At 47.7% G+C, this 24453-nt stretch overlaps 1 protein-coding gene across 1 annotated transcript; it reads right to left on the bottom strand.

Moving 5' to 3' along the window:
- Positions 1-9100: 9100 nt before the first annotated feature.
- METTL2A (methyltransferase like 2A) lies at positions 9101-24444 on the bottom strand. Its single transcript, XM_035347780.1, has 9 exons — positions 24315-24444; positions 21493-21584; positions 17302-17663; positions 15901-15950; positions 15355-15415; positions 14041-14180; positions 12347-12453; positions 12066-12131; positions 9101-10690 (listed from the first exon to the last, which is right to left on the bottom strand). The coding sequence occupies exons 1-9, from the start codon at positions 24410-24412 to the stop codon at positions 10539-10541; spliced, it is 1128 nt and encodes a 375-aa protein (XP_035203671.1). The 5' UTR covers positions 24413-24444; the 3' UTR covers positions 9101-10538.
- Between the last annotated feature and the right edge of the window lie 9 nt (positions 24445-24453).

Raw genomic sequence — 24453 nt, 5'->3', positions numbered from 1 at the left:
TGGTGTGACCTGCCCCCCTCCTCCATCCCCCCCCCAAGTCCAGGGTGCCCCCAGAGGGAGGATGTGGGGGGGTCTCCATGCACCCCCGGCACCACCCCCAGCTCCATCTTCCTCAGGAGCGGCGGCCTCGCTCCCAAAAGCGCCCTCAGCCCCGCGGGGAGGGGGCCGGGGTGTCCCGGTGCCCCCCTGGCCTTGTCCCCCCGTCACCACGGGCACCCACGAAGCCCCCCAGGGGCCAAGAAGCCCCCCCAGGGGCCAGGCCCGGCGGCCGCCTCACGCAGCCCCGTCCTTTGGGGCTGATGGAGCAGGGACGTGGCCGTAAAGCACAACCCGGCCACGTTAACCGCTGCCTTTCTGAGGCTGTGCCGAGACGCTGAGGAAAAAAATAAATAAAGATTAAAAAAAATAAAAATAAAAAGAATAAAAATAATAATAATAAAAAAGGCTCATCCTGGCTGCGGTGAGAGGTTACAGCGCGGCGCATTCGCCTCTCTCGCAGGCGGCGGGGGCCGAGCGCCGGGCGGTGCAAGCCGCTCGGCTTTAAGGCTGAATCAGCTTTCTGAAAAGCAAACACGCGGGGGGGGGGAATGGGAAAAAAAAAAAAAAAAAAAAGGGAAAAGGAAAAAAAAAAATCGGTGTGTTGGGAAGGGAAGTGGCTCCGCCTGTCCGAGGGGAGGCAGGCGCGGATTAGCGATGCGAGGCTGGCAGCGCTTTGGGAAGGGTTCGGCCAGGCAAAAGCAGGGTGCCCCGCACCTCCGGCAGCCAAAATCCTCTCCCCGAGCCTTTGCCCACCAGTTTGGCAACGGGGACGATGCAGGGAGGAGCTGGCGAGGTTCAGCTCAGGGGGGAATAATCGCTCTTGCGACACGATGGGGGAAGTTCCATTATTTTAAACTCGTTAATTTATCGTCCACGGAGCCCGGCGTTATTTGTTAACTTCGTGTCGCAAATGGCTCTCGGAGCGCCTGCCTGTTCTCGCAAGCTGTGTTTCCTGTGCTTTAATCTGTTTTTCGGTAGAAGAGCCACTCCAGTTTCAGCTCCCGCTGTGTGATTCACATTTTCAGCACGGCCAGCGGCAGGAATTTGTAAAATAAATAAATAAATAGCATTTAGTGTCTTTTATTATTATTATTTTTTTACCCCCAAAAGAAGAAATTCTAGAGTAAATGTTCCATCAGCTGGTAAGCTAATCACAGCCATTTAGGGGAGCGCTAATTAGTAACATTTGCAGTTAACATTGTTTGAGGAGGTATAAATTTCATTTGTGCAGTTTCTGCTTGGTTTGGGGTGGAGGGAGGAGAAGATCTGGAAGGTGTTAGACCCGGGAAAAGGACCGGCTTCCAATGCCCCCCGGCTCTTCTGGAGCCCGGCCACTGCACCTAAAAATGCCTCGAACTTTGTAGGGAGTGTTTTGTGATCTCAGTGCTGAACAGAAAACAGATGCTGTGCCGCTGGATCCATCGCCACCGGCCCCGTCTCTGTGTTTTAGGGGTGGTAGGGTCGCTTTGATGAGGACCCTGGGAGGTAAAAACCTCCTGGAGACCCGGAGCATTTATTTCAGGCAGAAATGTTTTCCGAAAGGCGCCCTGCGCTGGTGGAGCAGCGGGTGGTTACTTCTGATAAGGAACCCGACGAGCTGAGGTTGCACCATCCTCCTCTTGTAACTCGCCCCTCTTCCAGCCCCATATTCCTCTGCCCTTAGCAAAAGGGTCAGGGTTTCCCACGTGTGATTTGGTGGATGGAGCACACCTCCTTCAGCACGCTCCCGGATTTTCAGCTAGCTGTGAGTGCTCACAGCCCCTTTATTTTCAGCCTCGGTCAGCCATACAGTTGCATCTTTCCCTTCTCTGCTGCAAACCCCAACTGCCCCCTCTGCCTTCGTCCTCCCAGGAGCAGCTCAGAGCAACACCCTCAGCTGCACCTTCCTTCCCGAGATGCCAAACCCGCACGTAGGATGAGGCAGCTCATCTTTTGGTGGCGCGGAGGGGAAAGGAATCAACAAGTTGCAACCATATTTATGGCTGTGGGCAAAAACTGGGAGCAACCTTTAAGGGCAGCGCTTGCTGTCAGAGAAGCCCTGGGTAGGTACGAGGGGATCGCGGACGAATTTGCCATTGAGCCCCTGCAGGAAGTAAGTTATCAGATAGATTTCCCCATCAGAGGCTGTAAGTCCGTATCTCAGGAGTTTTTGTCTTAAACTCCAGCTCGACGCTATTTTCATCAGGGACACAGCACCCACCCCTGCCTGGTCCTTCCCTTCTTACCATGGGGGGCCAACACCGGGTGCCCTGGAACAGCAATGGTCTCTGAAGTGAAATTGGATCTACCCAGATGAGACACAGCACAGCTGGGCTCTTTGTTATGGCATTACTTCCCGTGGGACTTCGTAACCCAGGCTGGGACTCAGCAGAGAAGTGGCAGATTTTTATTTTATTTTACTAAATAGGAAGAGCTAACTTATCGGAATGTCCTTGCAAGAAAAGATCATTTTGTGACTTTCTGTTTTCACAGTGAAAGGTTTTGTAATTCGAAGTGGCTGGGATGTGTAAATATTTAATCATTTTGTATAAGAAAAATTCAGATTCAATTCAAAATTCTAATGTGAAATTTTAGGATACTGCTTTAAAAAAAATACCAAACATCAAAAATTAAAAAAAATAGGAAAATAAAATTCTGTTATCTCAATGTGATTTTCCCCACACTATTTCATTTGCAAACACCTGGCCTGGCATGAGAAGAGAGCATTTGGATCTCCAAGAACTCTCACGCAGCAAAACTCCTTCTGCCAGCCCCTCCGTGCGCAGCACGTGAAAACTCCTCCGTTTCCCCCATTTTCCTTAACTCCGTACGAGGCTGGAGCCCCTGTCCTTTTGGAGGAGCTGGTTTGAAAGCTGGCGGGCAGGATGGCTATGAGCAATGCAGTATGTGCACGGCTGACCAAATATTATCTCATTCGTGGGGGCAAGCCAGCCCTCCTACACCAGCGCCGGTGCCAGATCCCTCCCGTACAGCATCCTGCTCTCCAGGTCTGCCATCAGCCAGCGCTAACGCTTCCTATTGCATCCCCTGTGGCAGCTCTCATCTTCTTGCATCGCTCTCCTTGGATGTCAGCGATATGCTTGGCGTGTTGTGCTCGTGTCGTGTTGGAGAGGAACCACTCGGCTGCCGCAGCCATTTTGTCACTGACTCGCACCGGAGCAGCCTCAGAGCTCCTCTCCAGCCAGCGCTGCGTGCTTAGCACAAGGAGAGCAAACCCCTGCCTCTGCATCACTGCTTCACTGTTAACCCATGTTAGATTTGGTCAAAATTTGCTAAGGTTTTAGAGATTTTAACGCAGCCATGTTAACAAGCTCTCTGTCTTGAATTTTGAAGAGATAAATTAAAAGTCAAAGTCCTTATCTGTTTAACGCCACGGGTGCTTTGCCTTTGCATTCCAGGCTTGTAAAATATTCCAACTGCATTTTCCCTCGCATTTCTGTACAACCATGAGGTCTAGGAGTGTACTGACATGATGTAACACAAAAAGGAGAGCTGAGATTCCTCGGTGATAGCAAGAATCCAGGACCTGGGGACTTGAGGAAAGCCTCAAATTGCCTGAACCCTTAAAACATAAGAGCTGTCATCAGTGATCTCAAACCTGAAAACTCTAAAGCCAACAGAAAAACAAAGCAAGTTCGGCGGCACTCAACAGGTTTCTTACAGATTTAGCACGGGGGATGATCTCACTCTAGGCATCACACCCAGAAGAGGCCAAGCCTTGCCTGCAGAGCAGCCTGTCCTACCTCACCAGGCACGGGCGGCAACCGAAGGCTTTTCTAGACTTGGGGCATTCAGAACACCTCAGCCTTGTGTGGATTCTCTGGTGTCTAGCGAGGGCAGGGCTCCAGCAGAGCCCTTCCCTCCCTAGGAACGGTAAAAGGGTCTCCTGGTTTTCTAGACAGGGAGAAAGTTGGTATCTCAGCTACTCGGAGATAACATGCCATCGCCTGACTCCTTCCTGAGGCCATTGGGAGCCTCCGCCCTCCCACACAATGGGGTTTATCTCGGAGGTTGTTCCTGCCCCTCCCTCTGTCTACACCTTCAGGTATCCCATTAGGGAGGCTTTGATACCCGAACCCAGTAGGAAAGCATCCAGGTCGCTCAGCCTCCAGGCTTGCAGCGAGCCAAGCACAACCTCAGCGCCGTGCCCGGATCCAAGGCAGCGTGTGTCCTGCCTGCCCGGAGGCATTCGCTTTCCCCAAAGTGCACGGTTCTGGAGAAAGCCATTGTTTGTTCTTCTGCATGCACCTGAAATGGTGCGATTTCCTTTACGTGCCAGCAATCCTTCCCCTGTCCACAGTCACTGCTAGCTTCCTAGAATACGAGAGGATATATTCTCCGCAGGATTTGCCCCCTGCTTCTCTTCCTCCTGCATAAAACGGGTATAATAACACCCTACCTTCCAGGGCTTTCTGAAAGCTTCAATTAAACAAACTGCTCTTAGATTTGTGTAAGAGGAAAATTAAATCAACATCCTATTGTAAAGCTGGAGGTACTGCATGCATATTTCTCTGAGCATATTCAGACTGTGTGAACGTGTGTAAATACATACCAACCTTCACAACAAGGGTTGTCTCGGTAGGGGAGAAGTCACTTGAAGTTACGGAAAAGCCAGGTTTAGTTTTGCATGCAACCTTGATCGACCCTTGGCATAGAATATGGAAAAAACACACAGCTGTGTAATTAAAGGCTGCAGCGCAGCCTGGCTGTCTAGGTGGTGCCTGCTGTATCTGCTGCCCTGGTGGGGGGCACCCAGCTCAGTGCCTTGGGCTAGGTCCTGTGGATAAAACAGTGGTCTGGGGGGCATCAGCCAAATTTTCCTTCTAAATGAGGAAAACCACATCTGGTGCCCCCCTGAGAAGGGTGATTAGGAACCTCTCCACTTCCAGCAGCACGGCAGATCCCCTGGTGTGCCCCCTGCACACCCCCAAGGTGTGAGCCTGGCCTCCGTGACCTGGGACTGGACTGCAAGCAGCAACTTTCCATTTCACGTGAATGGAAGAAAGTTTCACAGGATGAAGGACTGGCCCTAATCCCCACAAAACTCCCCAGACCCCAAATAAAATGAAAAAAAAAAGGGAGCTACAAGAGTCCTTTGGACTACAAGGCATTAAAACAACCTGAATACAGCAGCCATGCCAGCTCTCCACCCCAAAATCAAGCTGCTGTTCACCCTGGAAGACTCCAGGACGCTTACTGCATACAAGGGAGCTTGGCTGAAAGCAGCAGGGTCCAGATCTCACTGGGATGACCTTCCTTCCTAGAAACAGCCACGGACCAACAGGCTGGCAGCTCCAGGCTGGTGCCGACACATTAACGTTCTCTAGCGAACTCTGCCATCAGTGCCTTCCAGCCCCAACCAGTTCCCGCTCATCCAGCTGCTGTCACACGTGAGTGGGGCTCAAAGACCCTATTTCCAAAGTGAAAACCTTCTCTGGAGTGACACCTCCAAGTAAACCACAGCACCTTTGGGCAGGAGGCAGAAGCAGAGGCACGCACGGCCGACCTCTCGCTTCTCCCTGCGTGTGCTCCAGCTTGCGCTCTCCGTAACAGAGGTCGCTGTATCCCATTTAGTTTGAATTAGCCCTGGCTGTTGCCCACACAGGTAATTTCCTGCAGTGTCCCACTTTCTCTGCGATACAAGCTCCCATTCAGCGAGGCATTTAAGCACAGGAACTTACTGCCTTCAGCAAGAGTCGAGCACAAACTCCAGAGCTTTGCTGATTAAGCACAGAGTTGACAATTCCTTTTCCTCTCGAGCACCTCACTTCACAGGAGACTCCCCCAGAAAAAAAAAAAAAAAAAATCCTCCCTCCTCCTTGCATTTCTAATAATTTCTATCATGCCCTAGAAGCATATGTGACAACACTGCTAGGGTGAGAGCCCTACAGACAGACAGCTGAGCAGAAAGCTGCGTGCCAAGCACACACCCGTCTGGGGGGAAGGAAAAGCTGCGATGGCAGCAGTGATCCGGGGCATTCGACACATTCTCCCAGTTCCTGATCACACGTCTTCTCTTCTGGAGTGATTTTTCCCTAACATGGCACCAAACCCAAAGGGGTTGTCCCGTTGACTGATGAGAATGAAGAGACCTCCTCCTGTGCCTGCACGGCTGTTTCCCTGCAGCTGTCCTTACAGAGACGGAGGGATGCTCCCCAGCTCCCTCAGTAAGGTGATCCTTGCTGCCTCGTCCACACACTAAAACCTGTGCATCTTTCATTTGTGCTCAGGAAAAACAGTTGAGTTCAGTTTGGGTCTGTGATTCCTGTAGGGAATCCAGCTGGGAACCTGCCAGGGGCTCATCCCAGTGCTTGAAGACAAAGGAAGCTCTTTCAGCTTTGGCTACAATGCAACGCCGAGAGCCGCAGGCACCCATACACGGAGGTTACTTCTGCTCACACCTCTTATTGAAAATAATCAGGTTTCATTTATCCTGGAGCTCTACAAGTAACTACACAACTAGAAATGGTGGTGACATACCCTGAGAAGGTGGAGCCAAAGCGTTTGGGAGAGAAGACAATTGTCTGGTCTCAGAAGCATTTGATGATTACTGTTGTAACCAGAAAAATCACTGAGGATGATTGCTGCTTGCCACATTCCTGTGCTGCCAGGAAGATCCTGAAAAAGCTCCAGTTTCCAATGGAATTTACAATTCATTTATTTTTGAAGTGGGGATATCGGAAGCACTCCTCAGCTTTCTCTTCCATGTCCTGTTCCCCTCCTGCTTCCAAAGTTCCAGAGCTCATCTGTGAAATCTGGATGCTACAAGAGGAAATATGTACCTAGGGAGGCAAAGGGCCCCTTGCCAGTCACTGGGACCCTCAGCATCACAGCTGGATTGAAACTGAGAACCTTTCTGAAGGACCAGTCCAGGCTCAGCCCAAGTCATGGGCTTGATGCCATAATCCCTCCATGAAAGGGTTATGCAAAGGGTCAGAATAGGTGATGATAAAACTCCCTTCCAGCCAAAACAATCTCCGAACCTCCAAGGAAATCCACCGTCCTCTGGCAAGAGCCAGGACCAGACTTTCTGAAGTGCAACAATGTCTGGCTCCAGCACCACGGGGGCAGCGCCTCTGAAGGGCCATGAAACCATCTCTGCTGCCTGGGAGGTTGACGAGCTGCGTTGGCACGGCCCGCCAGCTGCAGACCACAAGACTGGAGCGCTGGGAACGAAACCAGAGCAGATACGCTCAGAACGGCTTTATAGTGAATGTTGCAGTGCTAAAAAAGAAGTCGTGAAATGTAATGGAAGTGAATTCAGAGATCTTTGCACATTCTAGAAAGGCGTTGTGCAACCCAGCCCGCTCGGCAGGCCCGCGGTGGGAATGGCAGGAGCTGCTGCAAGTCAGGGCCCAGGTACCCGAGCAGAGCCGTGTGGGAGGAAGGCCCGCAGCTGCCGGAGCGCAGCAGCTTCAGAGAGAGCAGGAGCTGACAGAGATTAATGAAGGGAGCTCAGGCAGTATCTGTCTGTAAGAGGCCTGGCTCGGTCCAAGGCCATTAACTTGTTGCTCTCTGAGCACCACCGACAGGACTGGAAAACAAAACCACGTCTCCTCAGCGTGGTTCATGTCCAGCGACTGCTTCAAGACTGCAGCAGAACGAGGAGCGCTGAGAAAGGCACAGAGCCACTGCGATGGCTGCAGGCTTGCAGGGCTGCAAGTTTTTGCATGAAGCCCAAGTCAAAACCAGGCAGACAACTGGGACGGAGCCTTCAAAGTAGAAACAAATAAATTACTGGTCTTCATTTTCTCCCATTCGGGAGTTTGAACTTAAAGAAGAGTCCATCAACTTTAAATAAATCATGTTTATAATTAAAAACACATTTTCCTGTGCTGCTTACAAGCCCTTGGATGATTAATAAGGCATTTTTCAAATTACTTTAATTCATACTAATTACGCTGCTTGCTTACCCCAGTCAATAATTCTCCTTCCAGGGAGATAAAGCTATCCCAGGAGGAGGTCTGCCTCCGGGGACCAGGAGGGAAAGGACCCCAGAGAACTGCCTGAGGCATCAGCAACATACGGGAGGTCTTTCACAGAAAGCTACAGAGCTAGTTACATGAGTCACGTCGTGTTCAATGCTCACAGGACTGCTTTTGCTAAGCCTGACTCTTTGCTGGATAAGGGGAGGTTGTTCAGCTAGCTCCTGGGGGCCTTGAAGGCAGACTGTGCAGGCCTGGCATGGAAACATAAATGGCTATGCACCTTCTGGGTTGGGTCAGGCCTGTGCCCAGAGCTAAATATATTAGGGGAAAGCGGGAGATGGAAGGAGAACGTAAGACCCTCATGAACATTTTCTTTCTTCCCCTGCCTTCAGCATTACAGTTTCCTTCAGCATTTCAAGCCCACAGGCTGACTGGCAGGATTTGGAGCCAAGGAACACGTGTTCCTCCAGGTGCTGGTGCATCAGTGTTTTGTCCCCTGCACCCCAGTGAAGACGCATGGGGGCAGGTCAGTAGCAAGGTATGATTTCTGAGTTGCCTTGACAAAAAAAAAAAAAAAAAAAAGGCAAGAAGTGGAGAAACAAACAAAAAAGGCAGTAAAGGATCTGTGAAACAAAACCATCTCTGTTCATTTTTTGTCTTTTTGGAAAGAGCTTCTTCAAGCCTTATCTTCTCCTGTGTCATTTGGAGGCACTGGCAGGTCTCCTATTCTTTTAGAAAAAATAACTGGGAAGACAATTCTTCCCAAACTACAAACTATAGTAGTTTAACAAACTGAATGAGAATGCAATTCTCATACAATTTACAATATTACCTAAAAAATAAAATAAAAATAAAAAACAGTGATGCATTTCCATGCCTGCCCCAGCACTGCAGCCTGCCTTTGGACTGTGAATGGATTTGCTGGGTCGCCTTTCCACAGGAATGGCTGAAATGTCCTGGCTCAGAGGCCTTCGTTAGAAGACATACTGATACCTGTGGGGAGACACAGTGATGTGGAAGCTATGAGTTGATTGTGCTACCTCATGTCCAGCAAAGAGCATGCCCCTTCCAGCACTTCACAAACCAGGATGCTCCATGAAGAATCCTGCAGACTCTCCATATCTAGCAATGACACTTCCTCTTCTTTTTACCCCTTCTCGCCCATTTCAAGACAGCAGTTATTTCATCACCTATGTGCCCTGATAGTTGACAGTTATTCTTAGGCAACTGTAAGCTACAAGTACTAGTACACAAACTGCTCTTCAGCCAGTGCTGCACTCAGTAGGCACTGTTACTTCATGAGCCAAAACAAGCTAAGAGATATCAGACAAGACTTTCTTTCCTTGAGAGGTGTGAGAAGACAATAGTGAGAGCCAAGATAATCGAAGAGGAAAAAAAAAAGAGCAGCTACTTAACAGTCTGAAATCCTCCAGAAGCATGTGAGTTTCTGTGGAAGCCTGATTTGTATTAATCAATCCAGCATTGAAAAGCGTTACCACAAAATTTATTCTAATACCTGTTGTACCACACCCTACAAATCACAAAAGAAAACAAGTTGAGATAAAATATGTTAGCTGTCAAAGGTGGGGAAATACTGTCAGAAAGCCACAAGGTTGGCTTCCTCTGAGAAACTAAAGAAAAGTGGTAGACATTCTTCAGATTTCTTATCAAAGACAGGTGTCTTGTCTACTTTGGTTTAGCACGTCACCATCACAGGGCAGCGCAGCTTGTCATCTGACTGCAGCCAGCAAGAACAGTTCCAACTGCTCGAGCAGAATAAGCAGGAACTGGATTCTGCATAAACTCTGGTCCCACAATCTGCTTTTGATTCTCTGCACTTTGGAGGTGCCCTAAAACTGGCATCAGCCCCAGATGTTTGAAAGCCTGAACCCCATCTGATGTGAATTTACAGCACCTGGGCTATAGTGTGCTTGCTCCCTAGACAAACATCCTTGTGGACTGTAAGGGGCAGGACAGCATAATCTGCTCTCTCCACAGGTTACCTGCTCACCAGGAGACATCCATGGGGAAGGTGGCACAGAGAAACTAGAATGCTCTTAGGTCATGACCTTGATCAATGTATTTTATCTTGTGGATTTACACAAACCTGAATGATTGTAAGAGAGTTGCATGAGATAAGTAGGGCAAGGGATCCATATCATGCCTAGTGACCAGCCACAAAGAAAGGCAGACTTACTGATTACTTTTTTTTTCCCCTAAGACAAGAGTACACAACACAGAGGTAAAGTTGAAGATCTCCTTCTCTTTCATGTAGAAATCCAGAGAAAAAGTCACTTGCTACTCAACCTGCTCAGCTGCTCTTCGACAGCATGGTAATTTCTTCTGTTGTTAAAACCATAAGTTTAAAAATCCAGCCCAGTAGCAAGACATTTAAAATACTGCTTGGTCTCCTCCTAGAGCATTTGTCCTTAACAAAATTCACTCGAAGTGATGCTAGGCACTGTAAAAGGCACTGAGGTTCTGTGCACACTGGCCTCCCTAACACTTCTCACCAGGAGGAGCCTGCACATGGCCATAGAGAAGACCGAATCTAAAAAGCTCATCATTTCCTCATGGCTGAGGGGCAGCAGGCTTCTGGTATTTGCACTGGATCCACACTCGATACATCGTCATTTGCTTCCCACGGTTCACTTGCAGTCTCCGATCAACCAGATTCTGGATTTTCTCCAGCCCAGCTCTTGTGAAGAGATCATCTAATTCATCTGTAAGCAGAGAGAAGGAGATAAGGATGCTACAGCTTTCACTTAACTGATACCTGCTCATGCTGAGGGCTAAGCTGAGTTGAAAGATGGGCCAGAGGAAACACACAGTCTCTGTCTGGCAGGGAAATGTGAAGATCAGACTGGACTTAACTGCTGCGGTATGGGGGGGATTAAGATCACAGTCTCACCAGTTTCCTTTGAGTTTGCCTTCTACCATGGAAGGAAATAAGTACTGTGAGGACAACTAGAGTTACAGAGACTTGACAGGGAGAAAACAACTGCAATTCCAGACTTGGGTACTGCCTCTAGTAAACAATTAAGGGAACATCTTCTGGCGAGCAGGGACAAATCCATTCCCTCCCCCTCTCCCTCCCTCCATAGGGATTTCAGAGTCTGCAAGAGCAAAGAACGGGATCAGATGAATCAGGCCTACACTTTCAAAAGGGTGGCAATGAGATCTTTGCTGTATAGGCTGGAGGGGAACTGGATTCATTAAGGTTAAGTCTGGAAAAAAAAATCCGTAAAAAACCACACCCAGCTGGGGCCCAATCAAAGCACCAAGAGCCCTCAAGGCTGCAACACTTTCACTGTTAGGTATTCCTGACCAAGCAAATAGTATCACAGTGCCCCAGCACAGTGGCCCTGGGCAAAGCCAGAGTGAGTCCTGCTGAGCAGCAGACAGCTCGTTCAACTGCAGCCTGGGAGCACGTGATTTGTACGGAGTTTCTGTAGAAAAGGGCTAACAGGTCTCAGCTTGTGCTCTTTTATCAGATGCTTGCCATAGCGAAGCGTTTGCCAAACACGCATTAAACATTAATTTTGTTGTGACAAACAAGACTTGTGCAGTAGGGAACGGAATGGTTTGTTGCAGTTGTGCCACTGCTCTAAAACAGACTCTGCAGATGTGCCCTCAGTGGAAGTGACTGGAGGTGTGACTGGTTGTAAGGAGAGAGAAATACAAACTCTGCTGAACACAAAGCAGCAACAAAACCGAGGAGGCTGCCTCAGCTCTGTGCTGAACCACACTCCTCTTACTCCCTTGTGTCTGTGAAGTTACGAGATCTTCCAGTTGTGTCCATCTCACTGCATCCTTCTTGGGCAACAAGATTCAAGGAGAGCTCTTCCACTCCCATTCCTCCCCGTGTAGCAAATACACCACTTTTAAAACTAAAAAGGACCTTCTGCTTAGGAATTCACTGGGCCACATTTGCATCATCAGTAAGCGACAGGCCCAGGTCTCCATGCACTTGGGAGACACTTAACATTTCACGCTGCTCCAAGAAAAAACAGGCTGGAAAGAACTAGTGACAAAACTTCAGGGTACAAGGACAGAAAGAGGTGAGCAGAGCCAGGGGAATGTTTTCTAGCCTCCTACCTTGGGTGAAGAAGTAGACTCTGGTGCCATCACCTCTCACATAGAAGTTATCAGACAGACATTGACCTAAGGGCAAGAAGGATTTAAACAATTACCAGCTATCATTTAAAAATCAACAACTGCCATCCAACTGCATATAACGACAAGAGGCAGTTCTCCTCCCAGCACATGCTGTGCTTGAGAAGAATTAATGAGCTGCCTCCCAAACAGGGCAGACACTACTCCAGAGAAGCATCATCTATTAGTGAGCTGGTAAGGCTCCCCATGGGAAATGAAAATACCTTTCTTAAACCGAAGCTGGGCCAAGTCGTAACGGCCATAATCTCGTAACAAAATCATTCCTCCTGGTTTCAGAAGGCGACTCAGTCTGTTAACGACGCACTGCATCCTGAGGAAAGAACAAAAAAGCTGTACTCAACAGTCTGCAAAATCACACCCGCTTACTTAGCCTACTTTCCCAAAAAGAAGGTATAAAGCTTCACTTCTGTTTCAATTTTGTACAAAAAGCTACCAAAAATTGGCACTTTTGTGAGCTCTCGCAGGCTTAGGTGGGTTGATTTTATTTGGCCACCTTTTTTCTGACACTCCCCAATTCTGCTTTTTTTTTTTTTTTCCCTACAAGGGTAACTTAGCCTACCACAGCAGGGGTTAATTGCTCTTTCTTACTAATTACAAAAATATCTCCACTGGTTTCTGTAAAGCAAGCAGAAAGTGAACTTGAAGAAAAATGCTGTGAAATAAAACCAAAGGGAATATTAAAGAGAGAACAGGAACATTTAAGTCATTTATTTGCATTTCATAGGTCATAGCACATCATCATGCTAAGCACAGTACTTTCCTAAACTGTTTTCTGAACCTGCCTCCTCCCTTCTTCCCACCTGCTGAAGAGAAATTCATCTAGTATTGGAGCCTAAAAATACAGCAGCATACCTCCCACAAACTGGTGCTGAGTGCTCAGCGTGGCTGGTGTTCAGAACAGGCAAGCAGCCGTGACCACAGCAACAGTTCAACTACAGCCATTCAGCACTTCTAAATGACACCTATCCCGTACCAGAATTTGCTAAAACAAAGTACCTGCAAGTTCCATTTCCAGAGGTTTAGCAAAAAACTGGACAAGTCACAGAACAAACTTTAATTTTCCTTGATACAAAGGGATCTGCTCTGAAGCTTTACACATACCTAGGAAAGCCCCGGCACCCAACCACCAAACCATTTTTACAACTTTTACACTGGCTCTACTAGTTTCATCTCCATATATTCAAGTGCAGGCTCAGCTCCAGCAGCCTCATCTAAAAGTATTCAAAGGAGCGTTTTCCCATTAGTTGCTTCCTATCACTACCCATCAAACACCTCTGATGTATTCTGCTGCAGACAGACGTTTCATTTAACAGGACTCTCTTTCCTGCTCTTGCAGAGTTCATGCAAATAACAGCTTAGCTATTTAACTGCTAACAGCCTCTCTGCACCATGCTTATAACACAGGTGGTCAACCCGTATAATGTTTCCCCATTCAACTGTTGGTTAATTAAACTCCATAAAGATATGGATGGCACACAGATCATTTTACTATCTAGCGAGTGCTGAAGCTAAATAATTCATTACGTAGAAAGCTACCAGCTTCCTCCTCAACTTAACGGTCCTGGGAGATCCCATGCAGCAGCACCATGGAGTACAGTGAGCTTTGTTATTAGCCCGTCTAATCATTTTCTTTGGCATTTTGGTACAAGATCTCTTGGCAACAGGTGACTGCAACAGTTATGACGACATAACTTGACCAGATTAATAAGAAGCCTTATCTAAACTGAACGAAATGGAAGAAGGTATAACAACATGGCAAGTACTTCCCACTGGTCACCAGCCAGACTTCAACAATTAAAGTTCTTACTTCCGCTGTACTGCTTTAAAGTTTCCCTAGTAAAGAACTCCAGTTCTATGTGCATTTTCTTTGGAACCAGAAGGAATTATTAAAACTTACTTCTCTGGGAGAATTGCTGAGAGGACAAAGATAAGAATGACAATGTCAAGACTCTCATTTGGCATTGGGAAAGGACTTTGGTCATTGCACAGATCGTGGACAAACGCAAAGCAGCGAGAAGAATCATATTCTGCGTTGTTCTGTATTTAAGGGGAGAGATATTAGAGAATTAGCACACATTAGCAGCCCCTGATCTCCACATTATCTGGACACGGGAGCACTTCGACTTTCACCTAATGACATGGTGAGTCCAGAGACCTGTTTCAGCTTTACTAACTAAATAGGAGAGACAGAGTTCTCGACAGGGCTGATGGGTTCCCAGGTCAGATAGGGAAAAATAAGTCCACATAGATTTACAGAGAGCTCTGGACTTGTTACGTTTGGGCAATGAGCACTGCCAAAAAAACCCCGCAAAACTGGATTGAGGGATAATTGCAATTTTAAGGTTGGACTTTCCACTAATAAGGGAAAGAAGTGAGAAATTTACACTGTTAAGTAGGAAATCCTTATGCAAGTGGGTGTGTTAGGGCATCTCTCTGCATCACCGAAATCAGTATTCTTTTCAACTACAAGCAAGCTACTCTCAATATCCCAACCATCAAACCCAGCTCCCTAAAGTTAGGCTCATAAAATCTCATGTAGACTTCCATAAGTTGTTTAATTTTCTAAAGCTGCTGTTAGGGATTGTAGTGGCTTCTGTAAGCAATGCTTGTGTCAGCTTCCAGAATGAAATGGCATGCTGGATCTGCTGCTGTGCTCCCATCTCACCTTATGAAGTGACTGATTATATTTGATACTTCACAGATTCCCAGTTCTGTTCTGACCTGAAATTTGTTAGCAGCATTTATCTTCTGACTGAATCCCAGCCTCCTGCTCCACAGACAGCAGCACCCCTCCTCAGCTGTCTGTGCAGAAGCAGTCAGACCACATTCCCAGAACTGCAGTGACACTAATGCACACACAAATCAAAACCAACTTCAGCTGCTGTTAAAAAATAGCCTGAATGTTTTCAAGGTTCAGCAGTTACTCAACTAAAAGAGCACTGCACTTAGAAAACTGCTGCCAACCAAAGGGGAAAGGAAATCTGGCTGACTTGTCTGCTGCCAACATTCTGAGAACTCCTGCTTCCCTCATTTCTGCAGTCTTTGATGGCTCATTTTCCTGATTTACCAGTATGAGGGTCAGCATCAGGGCTAGCTAAAACCAGAAAGCTTCCAACATAGCTAGACAGCTGGTGGAAGCTATCAGATACTTGGGTTAATGTGCAATTGGCACCTTGTACTTCCTACCTTCAGAAGTCACCGCTGAGTTTACCTGGACAAGATCCACAGCCGTTGTAGAAAAATCACAGCAATAAACAAAAAGGCCCGGGTCACTGGAATAAATAAAAGAAACCATCATAATTTATACAAAGGTGCTCCACAAGAATTAAAAAAGTGTCTCAAAATCATAGAGCACAAATGTAGGGGGCAGAAATGCTGGGCTTTAATGTCTCTCTCTCATCTGTTGTGCAAAACTGAGCCGAGCACTTTGTTCATTTATGTTCCAGTTATTCTCACATTGAACCGACTGCTTGCTTTTTCTTCAGGAGAAGGAGAGACACTAAGCCCTGTATGAAAACGCTTGGATGAGTGTGAATGAGACATGTAAACATGCATCATGCTTTGTAGGTTGCACTCTAAAGCCAAAGATTTCCAGGCTCAAAATACAATTATTTGAAGACCTGTATGGCACAGCTGTCATTTCCATACAGCCTTTCTCTATGAAATTGTCAAAACCAAAACCATATGCAGCACTTTTCCAATAGTTTTTCAGAGGCTGGTTTATCACGCAGGCAAAAATCTACTGAGAACTACTTACTTGTTGGTTTGTAGGATTGGGAAGACCGTATTTCCAGCACCACAGCCAACCTGCACACACAAAGCAGACAAGTACATAGTGAAAATTGTTTCTTCAGCATGTCCCACACAGCTAGTTTCAAATCATCTCTCTACAGCCATGGAACAAAGAGCAACTCCTAAGTAACACATGAGCACAGCACTGACCATTTGCAAATACCACTGTACGTTCTGAGTAGGTTCAGCTCTGAGAAACAGGCCTACATATGAGCATTTGTGGGAAGCCGCTAAGTTAGGCAGTTCTTCCAGAAATCTTACTAACAAGCCATATTGTTACTTCTCTGAAAATTGTTTTTTCTGGAATCCCAAGCATAACAACCAGTATGAGTCACTGAGGCACTGGCAAAGGCCAGGGATTAGTTACATTAACTTCCATAGAAATTCAGAGCAATGGAGAAAGAAGTTTGATTTACTGTAATTACATCCTGCTGTTTCAGAGTTCCCCTCACTAGATGGCTCTTCCTCAAGTTACAGCTAGGCCTACAACGATTCTGTCTTGCTGTTCCCTCTACTTGTTCCCATTTGAAGAGGACTCTCACAACTGGGTTTGGCGAATTTGTCTGTTTAAACAATCAGTAAAATTGAAAGACTGAGCAGAAAATACCACCAAGGGCTCCCAGTGACAGACAGCACCGAGAATACTCAGGTGAGAAAGGAAAGCCACCACGAACCAAGAACATTCATCTGAGGAAGTCTCGAGGGTTCAGATTATATACAAATCTAAAGGGCAGCTTATGTTGACTCTGCCTGGGAGGGCAGAGCTTCCACAGCACATGAGCATTCAACAAAGGTGGTGATATCCACACTAAACAAACTAGCAGAGCAAAAGGTCATTATGAGCTGTTAGGAGTCTAATATTTGTAAGTCCTACAGGCTTGCCCAGGACAAGCACGATACTCTGTGTTACTCTGAGATTCCCACTGCTATCAGGTGGATCGGGAGGACCCAAACAAACAGGATCTTTACATGCTTGGTTTCACTGTTTCATTATCCATCTCCCAAGGCAAACAAGAATCAGCACAAAACACAAAAACCACAAAACACAAAAGATAAGGGAAAGATTTATACAGACAAATAAAACAATCAACTTCTTACACAGAAGACGACTTAAAGGCTCATTTCAACATGAGACTGTTTGTATTTTAAGTCTGGAAAACTTATGGTCCACCTGCTCTGCCAGGACACTGTCTGAACCAAAAGAAACCCAAGTTCTAAGCTGCCCTCTCTCTTTTTTGCATTTTACTGACTTTTGTCAATCATCCCATTTGCTTGCTGTTTGCCGTGACATGTTTTTACATCCAGTCACCCCAACGTTGATATAAGAGACCGCTGGAAGTGTGATTCTTTGTTCTACAGCCATTACCTCTAATACACGGTAAGATGCAGAGGATCCTGGGTAATCTCCGTGACTTTGGTTCACCTCACCAGACTTCTGCGGAGCCAGCTCCTCCGTGCAGAACCTAGGCGTGCTTTGTATCAGGTTTAACTGATTCTCTGCCCTGGTTTCTAATGAGCAATGTCCATTTTCACAGCTTCCCAGCCCTTCGTTGCTGGATTCTTCTTTGTAAGTAAGTTCACGCACAGAGTCCTCATTTTGACTTGGGTTCCTATTTGGTGCCAGCTCAGGAAATTCAGTGAACAGCCAGTGCCTGTCCTTGAAGAAGCCGTTTTCATGGATTTTATAGAAGTCATCCCAGTACCTCTTAGCATTCACCTCATATTCCTCTGTAAACACAAACAAAAGCATCACCAGCAGTCAAATCAAAAGGTCTCAGTTTAATCGGTTCAGTCAGTTAGGAACCACTGCAGATATCTACTCAGTAATCCCTTGTAATAAGTAAAAGTTATTGATTGAAAATCACCTTGATTTAAATTGTACCATCCCACAAGAACACTCCGCCTGCCTCCTTACTGTCACTTTGTTAGAAATAATAAAAGAAAAGAGACAGAAGAGGAAACTGCCTGTCTCCTGGTAGGATTTAAAGGAAGTTGGCAACAGAAGAGGCCTCTTTGAAGGAGGTTGGAATGAAGAAATCCAGGTTTTACTTCCATCCCTAACGCTAACTTATGCAGTTCACAGGAGCAATTCATTTGGAGCCTCATGACTTTAAGTGTCAAGCACTTAAACTTCTAAGGAATTCTATGACAAGTGCCTGGAGCTGAAGAGCTCCGTCTGACACACCACCCCTTTTTTCAGACTGAGAAACAGCAAAATTAGTCAACTCCTCAGGCCTGGCCTAAAGCTCAATTAGCATTTACACAATACTCCAGGATTACAGGACAGCATATTTGACACAAACGTTCCTGGAGTCTCTTTAGCACTTTGTTTTCCACAGTTCTGTGCAGGTTGGAACATCACAGGCATGAAATTAAAACAAAAGAGACGAACCGAAAGAAGTGACCACTACAACTGAAGTAATGGTGAAGAGCTAAGGTGGATGGATTGTTGGTAAGAATTAACTTTAGCAGCAAGCAATGCTATTTTCACACCAAGTAGACACATTCCAGTAGCAAAATGATTACAGAGAGCTGGAAGAACTCTTAGAAAGCCATGACCTAATGAAATTAGAGCCATCCATAGAATTATTTCCACAGCTTCACGTATTTCAGACCAGGAACATTTCAAGGAGAGTTATTTTTCCACGAGAAATGAAGAATCCAATTGGTTTCCTGCATTCTCATCAATGCAGTAAGCTTTCTGTCCTGGCAAATAAGAGCTAATTATAGCTTTCTGCACCTGTAATCAACTAGAGGTATTAACAGCCCTGGCCAGAGACCCCAGCTGCATCTCAATAAGATGCAACTCCTTAGCCATCTTTGCATGGCAACAAGTTTGTTACTGAATGCAAAAATATTTCCAACCATTACAGATGACAAGTGCATGGGAGAATGGGTAGCCTCTCTACCACATCCACTAAGGGTGAAAAAAGCAGGAAACCTTAAATTTGGGGATTATGGAACTGCAGTTTATTTACTGGTCTTTCTGAGGAGCATCAAAATGCTCAGAAGGCATCTGAAGGGAGGTACTAAGAAGGAACCAAGACCACCTGGAAAAATACGTAGCCTCACCCAAATATAGATAAAAATGGCTTTAACAAAGAATCAGAAGTCAATCCCATATTTTTAGCTGGATCTATCCCTGAAGCACAAGAACTATAAATAAAAGTAATCTCTTTACCTCAATTACAAGGATTTTCTCCTTTTAAGAAGCCTTGCCCTTGAACACCAAGCTGAAAGAAATTTTAGTCTGATATTAGACTAGAGAGCAGCAAGTTCGTGCAGTGATCTCACCATACCTCAAAGCAAGCAGCCAAGACAGTTTACTACTTGCACAGGAGCCACTCCATGACTGCTAATGTAAGAGGAATGAGAGTTATGGATTCAGTCCCTGGTGCACTCATTCCTGAGCTGTCACTTCTTCTACGCACTAGCAGGGATACACAAGGCTGCTGCGGCTGGAATCGCTCTTTCAGCTAACAAAAATATAAAGCCACGGTTCCTGCTCATCCCTAAAGGTGCCGTGGCAGCCTCTGACCGTAACAGGATGTTCCCGTCAGGAGCTGTGGCGATATTCCAAGCCAGCCATTTTGGATCACCAACATTTTTGCTCTTAAATTATTGTGAAATTCTGTTGGTTGCTATTGAACAGCTGCTGCGCTCTAACCCAGACATGCGGAAGCTATATTTAGAGTTCATTTTAAAAGCACTAAAATAAAGGATCGCTAGCAATATAAACACAAGAAGCCAAGGGCCAGCTGATACAGATCATGCAAGAAACAGGGTTAAAACTAAAAATGACCATACTAGTTTTTCAGTCTGACCTCCCGCACCACTTCTGGCAGAGGAGTTCTCATAATACTTGCTTCGAGATCCTTTTTGCAGTATTAGCTCACAAGGACATCAGCATGTGAGCCGGATTCCTCCAGAGACTTTCTTGGTGAGGACTGCTGACCTTTTTGCTCATCTTTGGTAGGACACACCCAAAGTCAAGCCCCTACTCACCCTTTCACATTGCAGAAGTGCAAACAAAAATAACTGTTCGTAAAAGACAGGAAGAGAACCAGAGATCCCGAGTCGTATGGGGGCTTTTTCTAAAGAAAACCAAGAAACTCTTTCAGTTCTTCCTCTGTTTCCAGCCAGCAGATGCACCTTCTATATAGCACACAGAACTTCCCTCCTTCTTCAGGATAAATTCTGACAGCCCAAGAAGCCCAAAGAATAATACAGCCATAATGACCAATCGCCTGTCTTTGTTCTCCTGCCTGGCCGTTTCTGATTCACAAAGTACTGGACCCTTCAGGCACATTTGGCTGGGCTGACTTCCCCATGTTTCAGCCACCCCATTGTCTCCACATGCTTCCTATTGAATAGCGGCCATCAAAATTTGACTGTCCTCCATTGTTCGGTCTGGGAAATACATCACGAAGACCTGACAAACTGCTCTAACAGCAAATTTCTCCCCAATTTCATAGTCGCATATAGGTTCTCAAAGCATGACAGACAGCAACCTTTAATGTTAACCAGATTTTAAAATGAACTCAACACAATGAGTATCACAATGAAGCTGCTGGATACTTCTGGGAATCCAAGAAATTAGGAGGGTTGCTCTTTGGTATCATTGAATTTGCTATTGTGAACACAACTGGAAGCTATATGGGAAGGGTCTGAATAGCTCCAGTAGAGCTCAGCGCTGCCTTGCAGATGACACACACAATTTAATTTGAACAAAAGGAGCGGATACATCCTAGAGCTCAGCAGGACAGAACAAGATCATCATCAAACGAGTCTCTTATCGCACCAAAGAACGGGAAATCTGACAGCACCATCATCTGAGGGACTGGATGGTACCTAAGAGGTGTGAAGATGCAGTGCTAACCAATTCCGGAACAGTTTCAACTGCATAACTTGACCATAGAGCTGTGCACCTCTGGCTGGATTCCCGATCAGGTAAGCTTTCATTTTGGATGTATCAATATCCTTTAAGCCGAGTTTGAGGAAATAGATTTGGAAACCCTTTTCTGCCTCTCTGACGATAAACGCTCATTTTTCCTCACTTCAGATTTAAGCATGACCGTGCTGGTTGTTAACGCGGTAGAGATGGGGATGGACACTACTTTATTGGAGCCTCTTAAGAGAAAAAAAAAAGTCTTGCAGCATGCAAGCAAACAGAAGATTAACTGTTAGTAGTTAAGCTTTAGAGAGCAAAACACAAATGAGACTGTTGCTCTGCACTGAAAGAAGCCTGTTGTCAGTTGTCAGGAAACACTACCAACTATTTACACGTACACAACACGAACAAAGAATCTCAAGCCAAGATGACTTCTCCCAACCAAGGTCACTTCTTTTCCCCAGAATCAGCCTCAGCAGAAAGTGGGAAAGTCACAGAGAGGTAAATTTAGAACAGAAAGACTCCTTCTCCGCCACTTTCACCATCATGCACTTGGCAATGTATTTTGAATAATTCAGGAGAAAGGGGGATGAACACGCAGCTCAGACTGTTCTGCTGCTGTACACACAGGCAAGACCGATGCATTACAATAGTATCTAGAGGTACCTTGTTTATCTTGTGGCAATAGCTGTGAGCTGTTCTCTTGAACTTTACTCTTGGCACTGGCTTCCTGCTCCTCCGACCATTCCACGTTATCCCTGTGGTGAAAATGAAGGTGAGCTACTCAGCTGAGAAACGTGAGGCAAAGACAAAGGAAAACAGAGAGAGGTCTAAGCAGCTCTCCACGCCGACGGTGGTGGAGCTTTTCCACATATCCAGTTCTAGCTCAGCGGCAATGTAACAGCTACCAGCACGTGAGGATGGTTGCCAGTTCTGAATGAGCCGTCCTTGGAGCATTACAAAAGGCACCACTGGAAAGGATCCCAGGAGACACCTAATCTGTCCCCTAATCCTTTCCCCTGTTTGATGGTCAGCCAAGCCGAGAGGAATTAAACCCTTCCTATAAAACCACCGGGGCACTCAGCACGAACAGGCCTCCTTGGAGAGGAGCTGCCATTCCCCCACGGTGAAAACAAATCGTTGTTCCTATACAGGTGACTGCCGGGTTGGCACTCGCGTACTTTCACTCGAGCAGGTCATCAGCTTGGTCCGTTTGATTCAGCTGTCTTAGAAAATTACGTTTTATTTCTCAAGTTAAAAGAAAGAGGGCAGCTAGGGTTATTTGGAAGGTAAAGTGTTATATTAATATTAAACCCAATTATGACAAAAATATGCAGGAATCTTTAAAGCATTAAGAACCTATTAATAACTTAAATGCGCATACAAAGTTGTGTAGTCATTAAAGTGATTCAGTTGACCTTTTTTCATTAAAACAAATGAAGGAAAAGCAAAATACAAGGATCAAGAAGAACAATTCTGGCCTCAGGAAGAATTAACCTTTTGATATTAAGCAACAAAACAAAGCCTTAACTACTGTCTCTGAAAAACTAGATTACTGGGGAGTTTCTGCAGGGAAATACTATTGAGGATAGGCTTTTGTAACACTCCTTTGATATAGAAGAGTCCCAAAATAGATGACAAGCTGACACATGCACTCATTACTTTATTACGAATTAAGCATAGCTAATTTTCAACGGGGTATAGCAGCCAGAGCTCTAACGTGGATATATTTACTTCACAAATGCAAAATACCTTCAGTTCCTGTCAAATTCAGGCATTTGGGCACTGAACATCTCTAAAACAACAGCTTTCTGCAACCAAAGCCCTCCTGCTCCAAGCTAACACCTGGTGCGATCCCGCAGTGTCACGGCACCGTGTGGCAGTGGACAGGTGGAGTTATCTCCGTTCAATTTACTCATCAGCTGCTCGTGTGTACGGCTGGGAAAGTTGTGCCTGAGAGCAGGCAGCGTATGAGCTATAGCAACGAATCGATGGGCACGAAGCAAAGCAGCACATGCTCCTGAAATAGGAGGGGTGCTGTGAATCCTGACTGCTGACCCAAGGAAGGCTCAGGACCACAGGGAATGGATGCTCTCCAGCACCAGACGAGCAGGGCTGGGCTCCTCTACACCTCCAATCCCTCCGGGCAGCCCCAGCGTGCAGGCCTGTGTCCCCTCGCAGCCCCACGCCAAGCTGCCCCCCTGCTTGCTCCACGCCCCACAGGGCGCTACAAGAGAGGAGCCTGGGCAGCGGGCTGGCACGCTGGGAGGGCGCACGAACAATGTCTGTGGCTGGGCTCCCGTGACGCAGAGATGGCGGGGGGCAATGCTCGGGGCTGACCCGAGCCCTGAGAGCTCTGTTACGTGGAGCCTCGCCCTACCACAGCAACAGGGTGGGGATGAACCCCTCTGGCCACCTGCACCGCCACAATGGGTGTGGGGAGGCACCCGCAGGGCACAGGCACCCCTGGGGCTGGGGCTCCCTGGGGCACAGGCTCTCCATGACAGGGGCACCCTGCGACTTGGGGACCCCAGGAAAGGGGTTCCCTGGGGCACGAGCCCCCACAGGAAAGGGCACCCCAGGGCAAGGGCACCCCTGAGACACAGAAACCCTCAGACACAGGCTCTCTGTGACAGGGGCTCCCCCCGACTTGGGTACCCCACAGAAAGGGCTCCCTGGGGAACAGGCACACCCAGGGACAGAGATACCCTGGGGACAGGGACACTCTTGGGAAGGGGCTCCCCAGGGGCAGGAGCACCCCACAACTTGGGCACTGGGACAGGGGTACCCCCCGGGCATGAGCACCCCAGAGGGCTGGGGCTCCTTGGGGCATGGGCACCCCTGGAATAGGGGCATCCCCAGGGGCAGGGTTCCCTGGGGGCTGGGACACCCCAGGGGCTGAGGCTCTCTGGGGCATGGGCTCTCAGTGACAGGGGCTCCCTGGGGGCAGGGGCACCCCGCAACTTGGGCACCCCAGGAAAGGGATTCCCTGGGGCATGGGCACCCTCAGGAAGGGGCACCCCCGAGGCCATGGACACCCCCGGGGCACAGGCCTCTGTGACAGGTGCTCCCTGAAAACAGGGCCACCCCACGGAATGGGCTCCCTGGGGCACGGGCACCCCAGGGGAAAGGGGTACCCTGGGGTTAGGGCCACCCTCGGGAAGGGGTTTCGTTGTGGCAGAGGCTCCCCGGGGCACAGGCATCGCCCCAAAGGAGCCCCCCAGGGTTGAAGCTTCCCTGGGCACGGGATCCTCGCGATTTGGGCACCCCCAGGGCAGGAGCTCCCTCGGGAAGGGGAACCCTGAGTCTGGGGCTCCCCGAGACTTGGGCACCCCCAGGATCGCGGACACCCTCGGGGGGGATGGGGACACGGGCACCCGAGCCGGCAGCTCCGCGGGCCTCGGCCTAGGGGGAGCGGGCAGGGAAGGGCGGTGGAGCGGGGTTCAGCGGGCCCACCGAGGGGTCGGGGAGGCGGCGGCCGCTCTCACCAGGCGTTGTGCTGGAAGAGGCGGGCGGGGTCGGTGAGGAGCCGCCTCCCGAACGGCCGCCGGGGCTGCGGCGGCGCCTCCTCGCTGGGCGCCGCCATGACGGGGCCGCGCGGCACCGGAACCGGAAGCGCCTCCCCGG

Source organism: Oxyura jamaicensis, chromosome 27 (assembly GCF_011077185.1).
Source record: "Oxyura jamaicensis isolate SHBP4307 breed ruddy duck chromosome 27, BPBGC_Ojam_1.0, whole genome shotgun sequence".
Classification (NCBI taxonomy): Eukaryota; Metazoa; Chordata; class Aves; order Anseriformes; family Anatidae; genus Oxyura; species Oxyura jamaicensis.
Note: the sequence above shows the minus strand (reverse complement) of the source record. Positions and strands in the feature narration are given on the sequence as shown.

What these genes read in the sequence shown, in the direction of transcription:
- METTL2A (XM_035347780.1), bottom strand. Translation starts at nt 24,412, where the DNA reads ATGGCGGCGCCCAGCGAGGAGGCGCCGCCGCAGCCCCGGCGGCCGTTC. An exon ending in CATCTTACCGTGTATTAGAG is followed by an intron (nt 15,951 to 17,301) that starts GTAATGGCTGTA and finishes TTGTGTGTGCAG; the next exon opens with GTTGGCTGTGGTGCTGGAAA. An exon ending in CCAATCCTACAAACCAACAA is followed by an intron (nt 15,416 to 15,900) that starts GTAAGTAGTTCT and finishes TATTTATTCCAG; the next exon opens with TGACCCGGGCCTTTTTGTTT.